Source organism: Ictalurus furcatus, chromosome 9 (assembly GCF_023375685.1).
Source record: "Ictalurus furcatus strain D&B chromosome 9, Billie_1.0, whole genome shotgun sequence".
Taxonomy (NCBI): domain Eukaryota; kingdom Metazoa; phylum Chordata; class Actinopteri; order Siluriformes; family Ictaluridae; genus Ictalurus; species Ictalurus furcatus.
The window spans coordinates 1,523,360-1,543,859 of record NC_071263.1 but is presented as its reverse complement, the minus strand read 5'-3'; the positions used below and the strand labels follow the sequence as shown (position 1 = coordinate 1,543,859).

The 20,500-nt window shown below is 43.4% G+C and overlaps 1 protein-coding gene across 4 annotated transcripts; it reads right to left on the bottom strand.

The window, feature by feature from the left end:
* Positions 1-725: 725 nt before the first annotated feature.
* On the bottom strand, positions 726-19,135 carry wdhd1 (WD repeat and HMG-box DNA binding protein 1). Of its 4 annotated transcripts, XM_053632483.1 has the most exons (26): positions 18,806-18,956; positions 17,847-17,934; positions 17,322-17,433; positions 16,424-16,575; positions 15,241-15,352; positions 14,527-14,577; positions 14,259-14,351; positions 13,876-13,968; positions 13,462-13,568; positions 13,124-13,286; positions 12,703-12,886; positions 12,198-12,385; positions 11,710-11,894; positions 11,231-11,472; positions 11,011-11,148; positions 10,729-10,885; positions 9,406-9,520; positions 8,086-8,217; positions 7,660-7,877; positions 7,286-7,425; positions 5,747-5,803; positions 4,615-4,646; positions 4,336-4,488; positions 3,874-4,010; positions 3,582-3,717; positions 730-1,379 (listed from the first exon to the last, which is right to left on the bottom strand). In XM_053632483.1, the coding sequence occupies exons 2-26, from the start codon at positions 17,921-17,923 to the stop codon at positions 1,209-1,211; spliced, it is 3,345 nt and encodes a 1,114-aa protein (XP_053488458.1). In that variant the 5' UTR covers positions 17,924-17,934; positions 18,806-18,956; the 3' UTR covers positions 730-1,208. The 4 variants fall into 4 exon arrangements, with proteins under 4 accessions (XP_053488459.1, XP_053488458.1, XP_053488460.1 ...); XM_053632484.1 differs by lacking the exon at positions 5,747-5,803 and having other exon boundaries at positions 726-1,379; XM_053632485.1 differs by lacking the exon at positions 17,322-17,433 and having other exon boundaries at positions 734-1,379.
* Positions 19,136-20,500: the final 1,365 nt, after the last annotated feature.

Sequence of the window (20,500 nt, the reverse complement as noted above, 5' to 3'; positions counted from 1 at the left end):
ACGGAGTGCACTGCGTAGGTCGCGAAACACTGTTCGATGCCAATCTGTCTATAGTGCGCCTACAGAGGGAGCAGCGAGAGATTCGGGATTGGAACACGTTTAAAGGCGTTTTAAGCGGATGAGACACTAATAACGTTAGAGAAGCAATGTGGCACCGATGTTCTTCATCACGATGCTCTATATTTTTAAATATACAACCATTAGACGTTCCAAAACGTACTCATCTTATTCAAATGTGTATTATAATTCATAATTTTGGGGATATCTTGGAAAATATTCAACACCAATGATCCCATTCGGATTAAAATCATATCCACAAACCCTTATATGTATATTTGATTTATTGTGTGGCCACAAATCCACTTTTAGAATATTGGCCACATGAGGTAAATATGTACTTCCATTTTATATATATATATATATGTTATAATGCATACTAACTGACCACTTTATTAGGAACACCTGTACACCTGCTCATTCACGCAATTATCCAATCAGCCAATAATCAATAACTTAAATTAGTTCATTAAATGAGTAAATTGACTGTGATATGGTTATTGGTGCCAGATGGGCTGGTTCGAATATTTCAGAACACGTAGATCTCCTGGGATTATTATGCAAAACAGTCTCTGGAGTTCACACGGAACGATGCGAAACATGGAGAACAGGTAAGTTGGTTCGAGCTGAAGGAAGGCCGTTATTGTTACTCAAATAACCACACTTTCCAACCGTGGTGAGCAGAAAAGTGTCTCATCAGCCACATGGGGTTCCACTCGTAATCAGCCAAGGACAGGAATCCGAGGCTATTCAGCAAAACTGGACAGTTGAAGACTGAAGAAAAACATCACCTGGTGTAACAGGTGTAACATTGCTTTGCAGACCCCGTACAGTGAGAACCAGGGGGCGAGATTAATTTAGACACTCGGTCAATAAACCAAATATTAGGAAAAATGTAAATTAAAAAAATAAATAAATAAAAAACAAACACTAGTGTGTTTCAGGTGTGATATCGTATTTAAACACTTTATAAAAAAGTCTTTATAAAACGTTTTATTTGCTTCATATGTAGTTAAACAGTTCAGAGAAATATGTACAAACATCAACAAACAAGATAAAAAAAAAAAAAGGGGCGATGGTTATCGTAAAGTTAGTTTAGTTTAACATTTATAGAAAGCATTAAAAAATAAAACACTACACGTGAGTGAGTATTAATTCTTGTCGAAGGCAAACGCCGAGAGCTTAGCCGAAGCTTCCGAATGCTTTTTCTTCTTTGCGCCGTTTTCATCTGCGTCCGCTTCGTTATTCCCCTCTTCATCCCGCTTTCTTTTCTTGAGGTCCGCACCCTCTCCGCTCGAGCCTTTCGCCTTCTCCGTCCACTTCTGAAAAGGGAAGATGAGACATTTTGTGTCCGGCGATCTCCGTTCACACGCGTCCTAATAACCCGTTAACAAATCCGACGGATCGCTCGATCGTTCATGTAAACACCTCGATCCGGATAGAGCGAAGAGATTGAGGTCACTCGGAATGAAATTCCCATCAAACGAGTTGGGTAAAAACGCGTTAAATACAGTAGACACTCTGCTTCTGTCAGTTTGGGAGAGGAAGCATTAGCGGGCCCAAAAAGTGAAAGAATTTATTGCGGATATTGGGAAATCGTACATACCGGCTTTCCAGGCGACAACGGCAACGAAAATTGCTTTCATAGTTTTTATTAAAAAACGACTGCACCTTGCTTGTAAATACTCTACATGACTACGTTCGACTGGTTTGAATTCCGTGATTCACCCAAAACTCCATACAAGGTGAAGCTCACAGAGTTGAAAAAGCAACAAAATGACAACTAAACGGTGAAAGTGTCTTTTACAGGGTGCCATTACTTCCATCCTAGCTGAACACCTAGTCTTCGCTTCTTTTATGAAATTATATACGATTCGAAGCCCATCAATCGAGGATCACGTTCCGCTCGTCTGAGAATTTACACCGACTCAAGAGCTCTAATAAGATACAATTCCCCCCCCCGCCCCCAGAACTAACTGTTCCTCCGAACAATTTAATGGAGAAATTCCTTCGTATCTCGCTTGATAACCGAAGCCGAATAGACTAGCTAGAGAAAATAGTCGCTGGACTGTGAACGTACATAATGGCTAGTTAAAAGCTAGCAACGAAACTTTACGACTAATTAACGGGCAAACGAAAAGGGGAATCTTTACCAGATCAACATCCTCCGTACCTTTCTGCTCGCTCATTCTTTACCTTTCTTTCTCTCCCCATGACCCCTGACCCTAAGCCGCATTCACGTCACCACCACCACCACCACGGAAGCAAGCAATGCTGTTTAATCAGAGTTGTTCAACAATACAAATGTGTGCGCTTTTATATTTTTAAAAACAGAACAAACATATTTACGTCAATATATCAGCACTAGGGGTGGGCGAGATGTCGAAATTGCTTCATGCGAGAAAAGGATACCTAGGTAGACAGCTTTTTGTTTTTTTTGTTTTTTTAAGTTATGAATCACCGGCACACGTCTGGGTCATACGTGCACAGAACAGACACGAATGTGCGCTATAATCACTATCGACAGAGCTTTTCCGGACTCGTTCGCTTCCTGAGTGAGGAGGCGAAAGCGGTGGACGTTACAGACCCGGCGTATGAGTCACCCACACGTGGCTTATTTATGAGAGCCAGGGCCGTGCCGCGCACGTTCGCCTTTCATCGCTTGTTCTATTCATTCAGTCTCCCTGAGCCCAGCGCCGCCTCCTCCTCCTCCTCCTCCTCCCCACACTACATTAACATAAGATCAATCAACACTTCCAATAAACACCTCCCCAGGGCTAGGTTTCCAGAGCGACGGGGCGGTCGAGCGCCCTCTCATCTTGTATCTGGGAGTGTGTGTGTGTTTCGAGTGTCATCTGCCTTGAGCGGAGTAGCCCATAGAGTGCAGGGTCACGAACTGAGAAATACAGCAGCGGGGAGAAAGGAAGAAAAAAAAAAAAAAAACGTAATGACATTTTAATTTACCCCTTACTCCAAACGTAGTCGATTAGATAAGATCTAACAGATAAGCGTGTCTTCAAGGAAAATAGCAGCCTATGAGCTGTGTGTTTAGGCATCAGTTCCCCGGAGACAGAATCCAGCAGCAGGGGAAACAGTTTAACCCCGTTACAGGTTAAATGAATTTCGAATGCCGCCGTCCGGCTCAGGAAGGTAGAAACGTCTGATATGAAAACGTGACATTTCAGCGAACGACATTTCATGTCGCAATCTCTTCCAAAAACAAACAAACAAAAAAAAAAAAACCACCACACCACACACAAATCTGTACCTTCATCATCCGGACTGTATTTACGTCATCATGGCTTTTATCCTCGTACACGTACGTATTGCGGCCCTAAATACACGTCGTTTCGCATACACAGCCTGAGCACTCTGGGTGGGAGGGGCACACTCAGTCTCTCCCCCGAGTCTCTCACTAGCCGATCGTAGGCGTCTGCGAACTCAGGTATGCGGAAGAGGGCGGAGGGCGCGTTCGGATGCTTAAAGGCTATGCGCTTTAGAACAATACGGTTCTTAAGCCTTACCAGCCTCTCCTCGCCTGCCAGCGCGCGGAAGCGACTCATGGCCTCTTTAATGATGTCCATCTCCTCCAGGTCCGGGTTGTCGGCGAGGACGCTTTTCCTGTTCTCCTCGAGCCACAGCTGGAAACCGGTCTTCGGTCTGAGCGGAAAAATTGGTTACGAAATCAACATTTAACGAGACCAAAAAAAAAAGAACGGAACAGCGTAACGCACAGAATCTGACGGAGAAAACGCACATCGACGGACATCAATTAGGCCAATTTCTCCTCGACACGACAGTCGTGCTCTCTCTCACCTGCTGTTCTCCACGTTGTCTCCGGGTGCTGCCGCTGGTTTCTCGGGTTTCTCCGCTCTCGCTTTCTCCATCTCCTTCTCCTGCGGCTTCTTAGAAGCTCCTTTAGACGTGCTCATCTGCAGCAACGTAGCCTGAGTCTGAAACATGCGCAGAACGCACACGTTCCCGGGTTGAGCGTATGGTGCGTGTACGGTGTGTACGGTGTGTTTTCTGCTGCTGTTTCTCACATCTTAATGTTTCTGCGTCCGTCTTTTGGTTTAATGTTTTAATAACATGTGTTCCTATTAAAATGGCCATTGAATGTACTGATCAAAGCTTTTTTTTTCTTTGCGTGTGAACGTTTTTATGGTGACAAATGTACACGAGCAGAACAAAAGTGAGGCTTATAAAAGCTGAGGAGGATGCTGTGTGGGTGTGTGTGTGTGTGTGTGTGTGTGTGTGTGTGTGTGTGCACCTAGGTACCTTGGAGCGTGGTTTTGGTGCTAGAGGCTTTAACACTGGCGCTTTAGCTGCCGCTGTGTGTTTCCTGTTGGATGCAGTCATGGTGTCCAGAACGTTAATAGCTCTGGGCTGCGGTGACGGAGACGTGGACGACGGCTTTCCTGATCCACCGACCTGCTCGCTCAAAACACGGCGCGTAATCATTTCTGACTGGCTGTTACTTGTATACAAATGCTTTTTTTAATAAATAAATAAATAAACAAACACTTAGATGCAAATAAAAGTGCATATTGGTCTCACCTTAAAGGGGTTCACACGGCCTTCTTTACTGACTGTGAGAGGTACAAAAGAACGATTTAAAACGATCAACATAACACAGACTAATATTTAATTTCACACACGAACGCGCACTAAACACTCCGTTTAGCTTGAAAAGAAGCGCCGATGCTGCGTCAACGCATTTCAAAAGGGGAAAGAAAAGGGGCGGGGCTTAGCTTCCAGCACGTCGGTTAATAACGAGAGTACAAAACGTATACGTGACGGTCAATCGTTCGAGCTTCACATATCAATAAGCTTATCTGCCGATTTTACCGTGCCGGGGGGGGGGTAAATAAATGTGTGAAGGTCACATTCATGCAGAAATATAGAAAATTCTAAAGGGTGCACAAACTTTCAAGCACCACCGTATTGATCTGTTTTGTTGCAGCGTATTCAAACGCATGGGTAACCTCATAACTGCCATCATCAAGGAAGAAGGAAGAAGAAGAAGGAAGAAGAAGGAAGAAAAAGAAGGAAGGAGGAAGAAGAAGAAAGAAGAAGAAGAAGGAAGAAGAAAGAAGAAAGAAGAAGAAAGAAGAAGAAAGAAGAAGAAAGAAGAAGAAAGAAGAAAGAAGAAGAAAGAAGAAGAAAGAAGAAAAAGAAGAAGGAAGAAGAAAGAAAAAGAAGAAGAAGGAAGAAGAAGAAGAAGGAAGAAGAAGAAGAAAAAGAAGAGGGAAGAAGGAGGAAGAAGAAGGAGAAGAAGGAAGAAGGAGTAGGAAGAAGAAGAAGGAAGAGGAAGAAGAAGGAAGAAAAAAGAAGAAGAAGGAAGAAGAAAGAAGGAAGAAGAAGGAAGGAAGAAGAAGAAGAAGGAAGAAGAAGAAGGAAGAAGAAAGAAGAAAGAAAAAGAAGAAGAAGGAAGAAGAAGAAGAAGGAAGAAGAAGAAGAAGAAAAAGAAGAGGGAAGAAGAAGGAAGAAGGAGGAAGAAGAAGGAGAAGAAGGAAGAAGGAGTAGGAAGAAGAAGAAGGAAGAGGAAGAAGAAGGAAGAGGAAGAAGAAGGAAGAAAAAAGAAGAAGAAGGAAGAAGAAAGAAGGAAGAAGAAGGAAGGAAGAAGAAGAAGGAAGAAGAAGGAAGAAGGAAGAAGGAAGAAGAAGGAAGAAGAAGAAGAACCTCTCACCTGGTTTGATGGAAGGTTTCTCGGGTGATTTCGTGCCTTTACTGAACGGATTCACGTCTGCAATGCCAAAATCACAAAGTTTAAAGCATTCATTTCTTTCTTAGCCACTCGACCCTCTCTGGTCGGAGCAAACCGTCATGGCTTCCATCAAACCGACATCAACATCATGAAACACACATGAGAAGCGTCCCGTGTCCCTGCTCCCCGACACTTCACGTGAACTCGATTAACATAACCCCGGTCACGTTCTTCAGCAAGCTCAGTACTGGACTCTAACCCCAACTGTGGAACTGTTAAAGCTTAAAAATGTCGCTCGTGTGTATAAAGCGCAGCGCGGTACACACGGTATCTCACCGCATCACTACACGCGCTGTCCCCGGCCATAAGATCTCCACACAATCCGAAGCGGGACGCATTTCAATTCCACCACTGGCCTTATTTGGTGTCGACATTGTAGTAAAAGCGGTGTGTAAATACACACTACCGGTCAAAAGTTTGTGGACACCCGTCTGAAATGTTTCTCACGATCCTAAGAAAAACCTTTTGATCTGAAGGTGTGCGATTAAACGTTTGAAATCCGAGTCGTAGACAATAGATATAATCGTGCCGACGTATTCGCTTCTTTCATTCGAAAACTAACATTTTATTTACATGAAAATCTCTATTTAGTAGAGATATAGTACAGTATAGACTATATAGAGTAGAGTCCGGCGTCGGTGGGAACTCCTTTAATACCGTTTAAAAAGCATCTCGGGGAAATCCCTCAAGAAATCGGCTGAGAAAGCGCCAACAATACATTTCTACTTTGAAAATGCTAAAATATTAAATCATTTTGGATTTTTTTTTTTTAATTAATCACAACATAGTTCCCATAGTTCCATTTGTGTTACTCCAGAGTTTTGATGACTTTATTATTACTCTAAAATGTGGAGTAATGATAAAAAATCACTCCAAATTTCCAAATCATGCCCCTCCCCCTCCCCTGTAGGCCAAACCAAAAATTCCCGCCGGATTTATAAAGTAGTTTTCGGTAACGACGAATTTACTCGCGCGTCAGCCGTAAACTACGGAGATTGATTTGCATTTAGTCACGCCCACAGAACTCCATAAAGGGCGATGCTTGGTACAGAGCTGAAGAGGACGAAACGACAGTAAAAGAGCGTCTCCTAAACCAGTCCGGTAATGCAGCTTAGCCGTCGCCGCTCATTCTCTACCACAGACACGCGCTAACGCTTTCTCCTTTTAAAGGGTGCCATTATTTAATCCTACCTGAATGGCTAGCGTTAGTTGCCTTCGTTTATATCACGGCTTCTTTCGGATTGCTTTCTTTCAAGTCGTGAATATGAAAAGACCGGAATAAAACGAGGCCCGATATTTGTATGAGCAATAAAGGGATAGAGTTACGGATTAAAGAAAGAGACAAGATCATGGAGGGTGCGTTCAATTAATCCTTTTTGGTTGTCTTTTAAGCCCTGTTCAGACTGGGTTGCTTTTATACGCTCTGAATAAATGCAGTAAACGGTAGAAACAGGGACTCACGTGACTTCTTGCTTTCCGGTTCTTCCTCCGCTTCCGTCGGCTCTTCCTGCGCACGATCGTCTTCCTGCTCTTCTTCGTCACCGTCTTCCTGTGCCGCTCTGCTGCTCGGGTGTCTGGCGACTCGACCGGCTCGATCAAACCTGCGAACAGAGAGAACGCTCCAGTTCCAGTGTGAAGTCTTTTCAGTCCTTCCGTGATTTCGCAAACGCCGCAGGATTCGGAAGGGCTTGCGGTTTTTCAAAAAATCCTGCAGATCTGTGTCTCGTGGGTGCATTCGGTAAGAACAAGAACATTTCCACGTTACAGCCTTTGTAAACAAACAAAAACAACACACACACACACACACAAAAAAAAAACCTCCATTCCCAGAGTACCTTGTATTTTGTGCCTGGCTGTGATAGGCTGCTTCCTCCTCTGGCTCCGCCTCCTCCTGTAGCTGACTGGCCTTCTCCAGCGCGAGCTCGTTGAGCCTCTGAGCGAGCAGCATGCGCCTGGAGCGCGAAGCGTAGCGGATGGCGAGCGTCACCACGCTCTGCGTCATCATCTCGGCCAACTCGACGCAGCGGAACTCGCGCTCCAGCTTACACGACAGCTGACGTGCGGCGAAACAAAGACGCGGACAGGAAAACTTCAAAAGTACGCTAGGTTTCCGCTCGAATCCTTCGAAACGTACCGAGAAGAACGCTCGTATTAAAATATTCTAAAACGGAGCAACAAGATGACGATCTATTTCGATTTAGCGTGACGTCTTCCGCTCCGATTAGCCGCTATAACGCAAGTGAGAACGGGAGCTAACTTACCGCGAACATCTTCATCAGCAGCTCTTGCTGCTCCTTCTCCTGCTGCCTCCGACTCTCCTCATCCGTATCGTAGCCGCTGGACGACAGGAAGCCAAAGTGATTGTGGAAGAGCACCGAGCGCCAGTACTGCTCCTGCAGACACGTTCGCGGAAAAAACGGCGTAAGCGTATCGCGAGTAGTGATCGGATGCTATCCGTGCATTAATTATTTACCGCGTTAGTTCTACCAAATCATGTTCTTCAGCGTTCGATACGCCAGAAATAGCATTAAAAAGCAATAATAAAGCAAATTAGCCACGTTAACGTACATCAACGTTCGCGTTCTGGGTGAAACGAAGCCGCGGTCACGGACGCATGCCGGCGCTTAACGTAAAGCTTTACCGCGGTCACGGACGCGCGCCGGCGCTTAACGTAAAGCTTTACCGCGGTCACTCGTTTGATTTTATTGTGATAAACTTTCGAGATTAAATCCTGGTAACGCCACAGCCGTACACGACCGTCCCGAATGCGTTTTGCTCCCACGCCACAAAATTCAAATAAATAAATAAACAAATAAACAAACAAACAGTATTGTCTTCACTATTATATGCACACAGAAACAAAAAAAAGAACAATGAAAAACTTCTAATAGATGAATTGGTTTTATTTAAATCATACTGACTGAATGACTAATTTATTATTAACTAATTTATCATTTTTAATAAAAAAAAAGAAAATGTTGTAACTCTCGGTGGCTTGGGGGAATGTCGGGATGTCTTCCAGGTCTTTAGAGAACACAAACGGGTCACTTCACCACTGTTCACGCGCTTAATCTGACAGAACCTCGGAGTTTATAAACCCCGTGATCTTAAAACTCCGTTTGGAACGCGTCCCGGCAGGCGTTCGGGTCTGTATGATGGATGAATAAATAAGTGCTGAACCGTTAGGAAACCGGACACGAGGACCCTGGACTCGGCTCTTCGGACGCGATCTCGGCAGGAAGTGATCGCTTGTTACGATAAAGTACGATACCGAATGAAACGATTCAGTTTAAACAAAACCACCAGCAGAGGTCGTGTACTAATCTCTGCACTGGTACAGAAATAACACTTTCTCAGCTGATTTCCAGATTCTCCGTATCAGAGTCTCAATCGGTACCTGCGTACCCGGCCACACCGGTCTGACAGGTGTAGACCAGCGTAACAAGAAACGTCTTTTAATCACACTTCCTTCCCAGCATGAGCAGTTGACGAAAGTCAAAAAGAACAGTACGTACACACACACCCACCCACACCCCCACAACAAACACACACCCACACCCACCCACAACAAACACACACACCTCCATCTGGCCTTTCTCCGTGCTGGTCTGGCAGAAGGGCAGTTTGAAGGGCAGGATGGCCACAGCAGGACGAGGAAGAGTCGGGGGAAAGACGGATCCTTTACAGGGAATGCACCTGCGGACACGGAGAGCAGATCAAACTCTTAAAATGTTCAAATATCGCGCACGACATTTTCCGACAGGATTTGAACGCTTTTAACGCCAATAAAGAACCAATTATCGCCTCACGTTTATGAACGTGTCTGTACTTTTCCAGGTTGGGAAATGAGCGCCTTTCAAATGACAAATTTTCCTCTGCAAGACCATGAGAAAAAAAAAAAAAAAAACACGTTTTTAAATCTGTAAAGACTACTTCACTCCCAACTCAGTCAGGTCCATAACTATTTGGACAGTGGAATTCCGGATTTTGCCTCTGAAGCGACACGATGGAGACGTGTTCAGCTTTAATTGAAGGGGTTTAACATAAATAAGCAGTTTCACAGCCTGGTGTGGCTCGATCCCTCGGTATTTCGTGAACAATTAAGGAGGTGTAAAAATAAATAAATAAATAAATAAATAAATAAATAAAGGTCTGGAGTTAATTCCGAGTGTCGTGCTCGACCACGTAAAAATCCCCCTTCCTAGTTCGAAACCGTTACTACAGTAAAGCTAGCGAGAACATCAGCGGACATGGCGGACGATAAACTTTTCAGGAATGTAAACTTCTGACTTCAAAATATTCGAGCTCCTCAGATGAAGAAGAAAAGGAAGCACTTTAACCGGAACGTACAAATCTGTCCTTCTGTCAGTGTTCCCCTTAGCTCCTTATTTCATCCTCTAGGTCAGGGACGTCCGATCTTATCTGGAAAGGGCCGGTGTGGGTGCAGGTTTACGTTCCAACCGAGCAGGGGCCACACCCGATTCCACCTGTTTAATCGGCTGATTTTGGCTTTCAATAGACTCAGATGTGGTTTCTGCTCGGTCGGAATGAAAACCTGCACCCACACCGGCCCTTTTCGGATAAGATCGGACACCCCTGCTCTAGATTGTCCCGTAGAACTGCTCCAGTCACCTGTGGTCTAATTCTAATCCTGAGTGGTGATCTACAGGGAGTAAAGTATTATTTTGTCTCATCCTGCCGTAATACAAATACCAACCCGGATCCACAACATTAAATATAACTAGAACATAACACATAAAACAATAGCATGGCGATGGAACCAAAATGACTCATTTATTTACCTGCTGGAACATTTAGTTACCTGCTGGAACATTTAGTTACCTGCTGGAACATTTAGTTACCTGCGGTCATGAGACAGTAAAAACAGCACTAAAGGGTCTCACCTGAGCTGCTGGGGATTCTCGTGGATGCCAACCACCCAGTAATGATCCGACCTGCTCTTGCAGCTCTCTCTGGTGTCGCACACAGGAGTCCATGTGTTTCCCAGAGAGCGGTTCAGCATGCGCACCACGCCCTCCGAGTCCACGGCACACGGTGTTCCTGCACCCCAAACACACGCCGTTATAGCGCTAGTATCGTTGCATTGTACTATCGTTGCCAGCCCCCCCCCCCAACCCAAAATTTTTCATCTAATACTTTCGTTTGAAGAGAACGGGACGACTCACCTTCTGCACTGAAGCCCATCCATGCCAGGTGGGACTTGCGGGAAAGAGGCAGAGGTTCGCCGTGGATGACCTGCTTTCTTTTTTGGCCGAGCTGCAGGAGCTGCACCCCGAGAGCCTGATCGCCATCAAACCCGGTCCCTTAAACACAACCGGATATTGTTTCCGAGTCACGCGACACGACACTTTACCGAAAATCTACCCCTCCCAACTGTCTTCATACCTCTGTGATAGACTATGAGAAGCTGCTCGCCGTGTCCGGCCATGCACACTACAGGTCCCGGCAGGCTGAACACCTCTCTCTGAACGCCGCCGATGGAGAAGAGACGCACCAGCATGGCGCTGGTGGCCGCCGCCACCCAGCCTTGTCCCAAACACAGCGCCCTGGCGTCCTCGCCTTTCGGAAGGTCTGCGATCCACTCCTTGTTTGTGTCCCACGAGGAGAAGTGCAGGCACTGCAGCTTGCTGGGAAGAACACAGCGGATTTAAGCAGGTCACGAGCAGGGCACTGGAATTACCACGCAACCCTAAACCGTACTATAAAACATCATCGAGAAATAAAAACGTATTAATTCATTAAAAACAGCAGGCATGGTGTAAATGTTTCGTTTGCGTAACGATTTTTTTCATTACTTTTCAGAATGCGGTTACGTTTTTATAAGAAGGGAAAAAAAAAAAAAAAAAAGTGGAAGATAACGCTACCTAGCGAGTTCGTCGGTGCCTTCGCACGCGAGCAGGACGGCCTCCTGGGATAGATCGGCCATGCTGTGCTCCAGCGTGTTCGTGAGGTGCATGGCGTGATGGACGGCGGTGTCGTGGAACTCCACGTCGATGGCGTTGTCCTGTTCGTCGTTGTAGCTGCGCACGATACCCACCGAGTTCCAAACCTGAGGACACACGCGACCATGTTAACGTCACAGCTCACACGGGAGACTCCTTACAAAATTAAAAAAAAACAAAAAAGTACGTAAACAGCTCCTCGCAGAAAGCGAGTTGTCGCTATAGAAACGATGACGCACGAGCGCGTCGATATAAACCCGTGAGTCGATCCGGAAAGTCAGAGAAAACGAAAAATCGACACCCGATGGAGAATCCGGCAGCACTGTGGTACCGATAAAGTACCGTCTTTTTCATTCCTTCGTCATCTATTACATCATCCCATCCCTGACTCCCATAATTCTCCTTCTCACCATGAAACGGTGCATGAGGTGCTCCGGAGTGGAGCCAGGCTGGAAGGCTCTCTGGGGCGCAGTGGGCATAGGACCCTCGTAAACCGGGCGTGGCGCTGCTGCTACAGCAGCTGGAGGTGCCGGAGCGGGGAAAACGCCGCTCTCTCCGTCATCCTCAGCTAAACGACCCAGCCTCACTGAGCCGGTTTCTGTAAACGGAGCGTAAAGGACGTCCATGGAGGTGTGTTTTGTTTTAATAGATACAAGAATACGAGCAAAAACGTCAGACATTTAGAATAAATAAATAAATTAAATTAAAAAACCAGCAACTCACATGTAATTAGTAATATATAATAGATCATGAGGAACAAAAAAAATAATAAAAAATAGAGAACATTAACTATTTATTTCCCTTACGGTTTGTAGGTGTGATGCTGTATAACGCATTATGTTATAAAGTGTTCATTATAATTACAAAAAATGAAAATAATCATCTGACGGATCACGTCAGATGGAGGCGTCGCACCTCGAGAGTTCTCGTCATCGTCCAGGACGTTCCCTCTGTTGCGTGGTTTGCGAGTAGCAGGCACGAGGTCGTCGTCGTCCTCGTCCTCTTCACCCGCCGAGACGCTCCGACATTCGTCTAGCAGGCCGCCGTCGTCCTCGTCGAACAGGTCGTCGTAACCGTTCTGCTCTTTACTCTCAGAAACCTGCAACCCCCCCCCCCCCCCCACACACACACACACACACACCATTATAAAAGGTATTTCAAATAATTATGCAACTTCATTTATTAAATACTACTTAGAGCAAACTTTCGATTTATTTAGTAGATACTGTAAGTACATGCTGGTGAATGTATCAAATGATTTAATTACGATAACTAGCGGTACATGTATAACGTACTGTATTAATAGCTGCTTGTTATTAAAGATGGAGAGACTGACCGTGATGTTCTTGGTGGTAGTGGAAGAGGAGGAGGAGGAGGAGGAAGATGCACACACTCCGTCCAGCAGGCCCAGGCAGCCCTCGGTGTCCGTGTACGCGATCTGTCCTCCAGCGGGATGCCAGGCCATGCCGCACACCGTGTAGCCTTTCTCGTGCTTCTGCCTGAATAAAGAAAAACAAACACTTCGGTTAGTTTCGATTTCTGTTCGATGATCATTAATTCACAAAAATACAAGAGAGACCGAACCGAGACCTCTCGGACGGTTTGATTCGTTCCGCCCCCGAGCGCGATTGCCTAAAGGACGACTGAACCCCCCCCCCCACCACCCCCCCATACCTCTCAATGCACAGCTTGGCGTCGACGTCCCAAACACAGAGGGTTCCTCCCACTGTTCCGGCTGCCAGGAACTTCCCACACGGCGACCAAACCACCACGTTTACGACCTGCTGATTCAGAGCGGACGGAAAAACCCCCAACAACGGACTTAACATTACTGTGGCACAAAAACAACACCTTTCTCATTTTTTTTTTTTTAAATCTATTAAGCAATTTGTGAATTTTAAAACGAAAAAAAAAATCCATTTGTACTAAACTTAAACTACCTGGTACCCTTTTGACCAGTGTACGTATACATGTTAATACCACTTTCTCAGCAGAATATAGGGGGCGTGTCTTACACTTGGGTGACTATGATGCCAAAGTCTAAGACACGCCCCGTATCAGCCGATCTCCACTGTAAACTGGACTGACCTGAGAGAGGTGGTCATCCGAAAGCGTGCCAACATGAGTCCAGGAGTCTCGCTCATACAGCTGTACTGTGGTGTCCACTGGAACTGCAAGCAGCTACACACACACACACACACACGTTAAAAGACGTTTTCTTTTTGTTTAAAATGATAGCAAGATATTAGCTTTGATCACGGCTACAAAAAGTCCAAGTAAGCAGGAACATTCTCCTAATTCTGTCCTTAAAAAAAACATCCCGGAAGTAAAACGTCTGACAATTCTTCAGAAATCCCTCCTTCAACACGGTTCTTTCTTCTGCAGATCGTACCAAGAACCTAATCATTACGTTAAACGGACAAGACGATTAACGAACGTTTAAAATTAAAGCCGCGGATATGAGCTCGTACCTTCCCCGATCCTCGCCACGCGAGTCTGCACAGAGATTTGGCGTTCTTCACGTCGCTCGACTTCGGCAGCACCTTCCAGTTCACCACTTGAGTCTAGACGAAAAGAACGAGTCACAAAAGGAACCGAGCAACAATTTCAATATACGAGTCGGGAGACAAAAATGACACAAACGTAGCGTTTAACAGCAAAATTAAAATACTTTCATTGACTCAAAGTCAACACCACGCCACGTTCTCAAAACCATAACGGAGGAATAAAAGTCCTCACCTGCTCCTCTATAGACCACACTGCCACCGAGCCGTCGCAACTGGAGGAGGCCTGCGGAGGATAAAATCATCAGCGTTAGCGCAGACTGTACAGCCTCAGATCATTTCATTTATTTTAAATGTTTGGGGGGGGGGGGAATCTGTGGGCGTGCCCTTCGTTTCAAAGGTCACAAATACTGAAAACATGGCGCCCTACCGTGCCTAAGAAGGAAGTCGAGGAGACGGGCATTTTAACCGACTTTGGAGCTCTATTCCTAGTTAAAATGACACCTCCGATGCTGTTACGAAGCTCATTATGTTTCAATTGATCGTTTTCCCCGGGTCAGAGACTTTGCGTATTCGATCATATTTTTGTAAGAGTTTTATAAATGTATTTATTTTTATGCGATGTTATGTAAATTGTCCATAGTACAGGTTGTTTACAATATTAAGACCTCTGTTCGAAGGCATTTTTGATTTCGTTCGTTTTAGATAAAAATGCTTTGCATTGTTTATAATTCAGGAAAGTAATAATAATAATAATAATAATAATAATAATTTTTTCAAATTTTATTCGTATCCTATCTTAGTTGGACGGAAGCATCAGCGACGTGAGTAAACCTAATCGCGAACAAAACGCGCCGGATAAATAGTGGTCGGCATTTGAAATAAATAAATAAATAAATAATAAATAAATAAATAAAGACTGAGCGGTGACAATATCTGTTCCACTTACAATATACTCATCACTGGGGTCAAAGGCCACACTGAGAACAGGCGCATCGTGACCACGAAGAGTCTTCTGCTGACTGCTGTCCATCACCTCGATCACCTTTATCATGAAGTCACTGCGACACAGACAGAGGGAGAGACAGAAAGCGAGAGAGTGTGAGTGAGTGAGTGAGAACAGATCATATAAAAGCAGCTCGCAGATGGGAAATGAAGGCAAAACTCATTTCCTAACGCTACAGGAAGGGAAATCAAATAACCTGTTCGAGCCTCAGCTGCTGGCGCACGCTCGATCAATATTCAAAACAAAGCAAGTGCAGGAAAAACAGCTGGATCGATGGAGTGGCATGACGCGCAATGTTTTCCATTTTTAAAAAAAATAATCTATACATCCAAACAGTCAGGCACTTAGTGAGAGCATGAATACTGAGCACTGATCAAAACGACTTCCTCTCTATAGTAACACACACACTGTCATACATGAAGTCATGCAGGACTCGGCCACTAGAGGGCATTCAAGAGCTACGACTGCACACCCAATAGTTCTAATCGCCTCCTGTGATGTCCTATAAGTCAACACTACTATACACACACATCCATAAACAAGATGATGTTATTGTGGCATATTATTACTATGGTTAGGTGTATATACAGTACAACTGTCTGCTAAGATGTATATCTCGGGATATAAATCCAGAACAAATGAATAAACCTTTCAAAACTAGACACGCCTGACTATAAAATTTATTCTAAACACGTTCATCGTCAGTGGTTATGGAAATCAAAGGGACAACTGGTGCCGAGAACAAGCAAAACGATTTTTAAATCTCACAATGCCATCTCCAAATGTATTTGCTCATTTGAAATGTGAAGGATCTGGAGAGGTTCTGTATGGAGGAACGGTCTCGGATCCCTCGCCACGTATTCTCCAACCTCATCAGGCGTTATAGGCGAAGACTCAGAGCTGTTATCTTGGCAAAGGGACGTAGTACAAAGTATTGACTAAAAGGGTGCCAATAATTGTTGCACACCTTTATTTATTTAACAAAGATTTTTTTTTTGAGAACCTGTGCTGTGTTTGCAATTGTCTGATATCCATGAGAGCAGATTATTTTTGTGAATTTTTCTGAAGAAAAGATCAGAAGGTTAAACAATAAAGACAGTGTTCCACAGCCTTACGCTTGCCCTACCTGGAGCCGGCAGCGACTCTTGTGCCGCTGGAGTTGAAGGTGACGTGGTTTGCGTTGGTGGTGAAACGGGTGAGTATTCCATCGGGATCTCCGTCGGGGAACGTGTGGATCTGAACGGTGTTGTTGGAAACGGCCGTGACCAATTTCCCGCCCTGTAAGAGGAAGCAAACCGGAGTTACGACGAGTTAAACATTATCCGAGATGAGAGAATCAAATCGCAACGTCTCGTATAGTCCTTCAACACATCAACGAGGGGGCCAATACTTCTTAAAAATAAATAAATAAAAATTTTCCCTGACGTTTTCTTCCACATGTGCGCAAAGCAACTGTAATCAAACAGTGATTTAAAAGTCGGACTTACCTCTATTTTTTTTGCCCCCTTGATCCCACCCACTTGCTTTCTATTGGCTCACAAGACCTGGATCAATTTTGTCCTTTCCCCTTCAGTGAATTTGGTCTGGGTATTGGTTTATTTTATCTTTAAAAATAATAATAATAATAATACATAAATGTGCAGATATCAGACGTCACGCATATCACTAGAGCAACATGGGTGGCTAAACCGTAAATTTTGGCACCTCTGCATTAATAAAAATGCTAATTGATTTAAGTTTTGAAAAAGAGTACTGACATAACATTAACATTTACTGACAGTGACCAGATATGATACAATAAGTTATAAGTCGATACGCTTGGGAGGTTCGTCTACTGCTTTCGAGCTCAGAAAAGTAATCTGTCTCACACACACGATCCCGTGGAGTGTCGCCATATCGTCAACGATTTTGAACCCTTTTCGATTCGGACCCGATCTTGGCTTGTAAATCGATGCTGTTGACTCGTCGGACCGATTTTCCGATTCATTTTCGTACAGACGAGCGTCAACAAACCGACGACTTACTCTCAAAGCAACAGAGTAGGCCTTCTCGCCGACGTTTACGGATTTAGGATCGTCGTCATCTAGACTTTCCCATATGCGCACGTCTCCGTCGCTTCCACACGTAACGATGCACCTGCAAGTACAGCGACGCAAATACAGACTGCTCACTTACAGACAGTTTTTAAAGATCACAAAGATTATGACTGGATTCAGACAGACAGCAAAAAAAAAGCGAGACTGGAATAAATGGGCTGCAGGATTAAACCCCGCCCCCTTTTGTCGTTTTTTTTTTTTTTTTTTGCACAATCTACATCAAATTATTTGCTCAAAACAAATGTCTTAAGGAGGACTATTTTGTTGAACCAAACACAACAAAACCACTCCTGTTCGTAATACAAACACACAGGATGGTATGAAGAAGCGAGAAGTGAGGTTGGGGCTGATTTCCTTCTAACCCAGACTGTACAATCATGCAGACTATCAGTGACATTCTTACACTATAAACCATGCGGTTTGGGACGTTCTCACGTTTTTAGCGTTACTCACTTGCCGTGCTCGTCAAAGCAGACGTCCGTGTGGCCCTCTGAGTGACCGTAGCGCATCGGCTTCCTCTCGCAGGGCATCGTAGCTCCTCCTGTAGCGACACATCCACACACACAAAAAAAATTCTAATACGATGGCACGTTTCAAAAATCACAAAACACTCCGGCTTTGCTTCATGGGACCCTGGAAGTCTGAGTCAAGTCAGAACCACGGTTCTAAACAACCCCTGACAAGTGCATTATGGGTGTTCTGCGTCCTGTAAGGCTACACTGTTTGGACACCAACCTCCTGCAGTGCATTGTGGGATTTCAGGAGCGAACTGGATTTTCTACACCGTACCCTATTAAGGGAATTTTTCAAATTTGCCATTGTGTTTGGAAGCATAACGTAGAATACCTGCAGTGCGTTACTGTCCAACTGATGTTCCTTTAGATCCTAGTGAGAACCCATGGTACTAGTAAACGGAAGTGCAATGACGTGCAGGCACACAATGACTGGGGATGACTGCTATACAAAGCAATGGCTCAATACATTTAAAAAAAAAAAAAAAAAATTAATGTAAGGAAATAATATGAATATTAAAGCATAAACAACAGCAAACAAACAAAAGAGCTCAGTGCAATGAAATTCTTAACGCTGTCGAATATGTTAGGTTTGTAGTGAGCTTAGAAAGTAAACTAGCTAAATAATTTAATAATTATGAACATGTTAAATGTTACATTTGACGTTTCGGTGATAACCAAAAACGGATAAAAACAACAAACACTAACGTTAATTAAACAGTGAGCTGCTTTTATGGATAATTCCACCATGTTACCATCAAGCACACGCAAAACTACTACAGAATAATAACGACATAATTAAACATCTGGAAGAACTAAAACCACAATGTTGTTGTTGTTGTTATTATTATAATTATAATTATTATTTTTTTATTATTATTATTATTTTCTTGCACTCACCTCGTTATTGGCGGCAATTCTCTTAAACAGAGCTTTCAACTCCTGTCTCCCGCGCCGAAATGATGACGTAAAAGAAGGCGTGGATTTCCAAATATCTTACTCTTCTATTGGCCAGAATATGTTGTTTGGCTCCACCCATTAAGTGCGTCATCTGTGATGCCGGAAGAAAATTCGAATAATATATATAATATATATTACCTTTATACAGCTATATATTTTACCTGTCCTTATTATTATTACTATTATTTTTTTAAAAGCGTAAATATGTAGGACTGATAGTTTTTTTTATGTTTGTTTGTTTAAAAAAATTACACATCAATGAAAGGAACGCGAGGTCGTCTGGACCAATCAGGTATCTCCCTCTTATCCGGGTATTCCGGCTGCTCCTACTCTGGCTAGCGAGCTAATTCACAAAGATATCTAGTTTTCTAATTATTCTACTAACTTTTTTTTTATATAAAAGCATAAAATATTGTTAAAGAATGCAAAGGCTTACACAACCCGAACAAGCAAGATTTATAGTTTTATAGCAAAATTTATCTACACGCTAATAATAGCGAGACACCAGAAGAGCGAGTGTTTATGGGATATGTAGTTTGTTTTTTAAGTAGTGGTTGTACCGGAAGCAACGCAAAACAATTATAACTTTGGAATACATCATACAAAAAAAAAAAAAAAAAACAGTAAATCGAAATATATTTAGTTTGTAAATAAGTAGATTAATTAATTAATTAATAAGTTAAAATCAAATTCCTTTAGGCTAATAATAAGTATAATAACTTTTGTTTTTAGGCTGAAACCATGATTGAAATTATTCTTGCGATATTGTGAATTGTGTGTATTACGTGGGTAGACATTTTCTATTGCCTATAACGTGTAAAATAATAAGGAATTGTTTCTTTCCTTTTTAAAAATTTTCTCTCCCAACCCCCCCCCCCCCCCCCCCCCCCCAAAAAAAAGGTCTGATGGTATATGTTTTGTTTTGTGAAAAGGCTGTGTAGGCTATAAATCTAAAAATGCAGGGCATCTGACACTGAGCTGCTTTTTTTCATGTGGAAAGACAGACAGTTTGCTTCTGTTTTTTTTTCTGTCTCTCCCAGGAGTAATTTGATATTTAAAGCAGGAAGCAGCAACAGACACAGCCTGATAGAAGAGGGCAATGAAATTCAATAACAAACCACAGGGATGCAGAGGATGGTATGGCAGAAAAGAGTCTCTTAAGGGGAAAATCAATTTTGTGATATTCTCCCAGACAATAATAAGCGTCTAAATGTGTGCATTCGCCCATGAACACACGCAGCCCATAATTTTACGCGTCCCACTGATATTACAATTAAAGTAAAGGTAAAAGACAGTTTTAACATGTGTATGCTTTGGGATCAATAACTTAAAACAGCATTTTTGCAGACTATAACTACAATTTACCTTAAAATGTATCATTTTAAGGTACCGTCCTACATGCCCCGCCTCCTTAGGAGGTCCTTTAAAAGAACAAATTGTTATTTCTAATAAGTTTAAATATCAACTCATTACACTGAATATGTTTTGATGGTTTAAAAAAAATGAAGACAAGTTTAGCTCTCTATAATAGTAATAGATAGACTAGGTTTTCACTTTACTGAGATTTTAGGACTAAGAGATTAGGATGTTCTTTATTACATCGATAAACACAGCCTGACAATCAACCATCATTGT

Coding starts and splice junctions, on each gene's coding strand:
- wdhd1 (XM_053632483.1), bottom strand. CDS start 17,923: ATGCCCTGCGAGAGGAAGCCGATGCGCTACGGTCACTCAGAGGGCCAC. Junction 16,576..17,321: donor CCTACTCTGTTGCTTTGAGA/GTAAGTCGTCGG, acceptor TTCCTCTTACAG/GGCGGGAAATTGGTCACGGC. Junction 11,473..11,709: donor GGCACCGACGAACTCGCTAG/GTAGCGTTATCT, acceptor TGTTCTTCCCAG/CAAGCTGCAGTGCCTGCACT.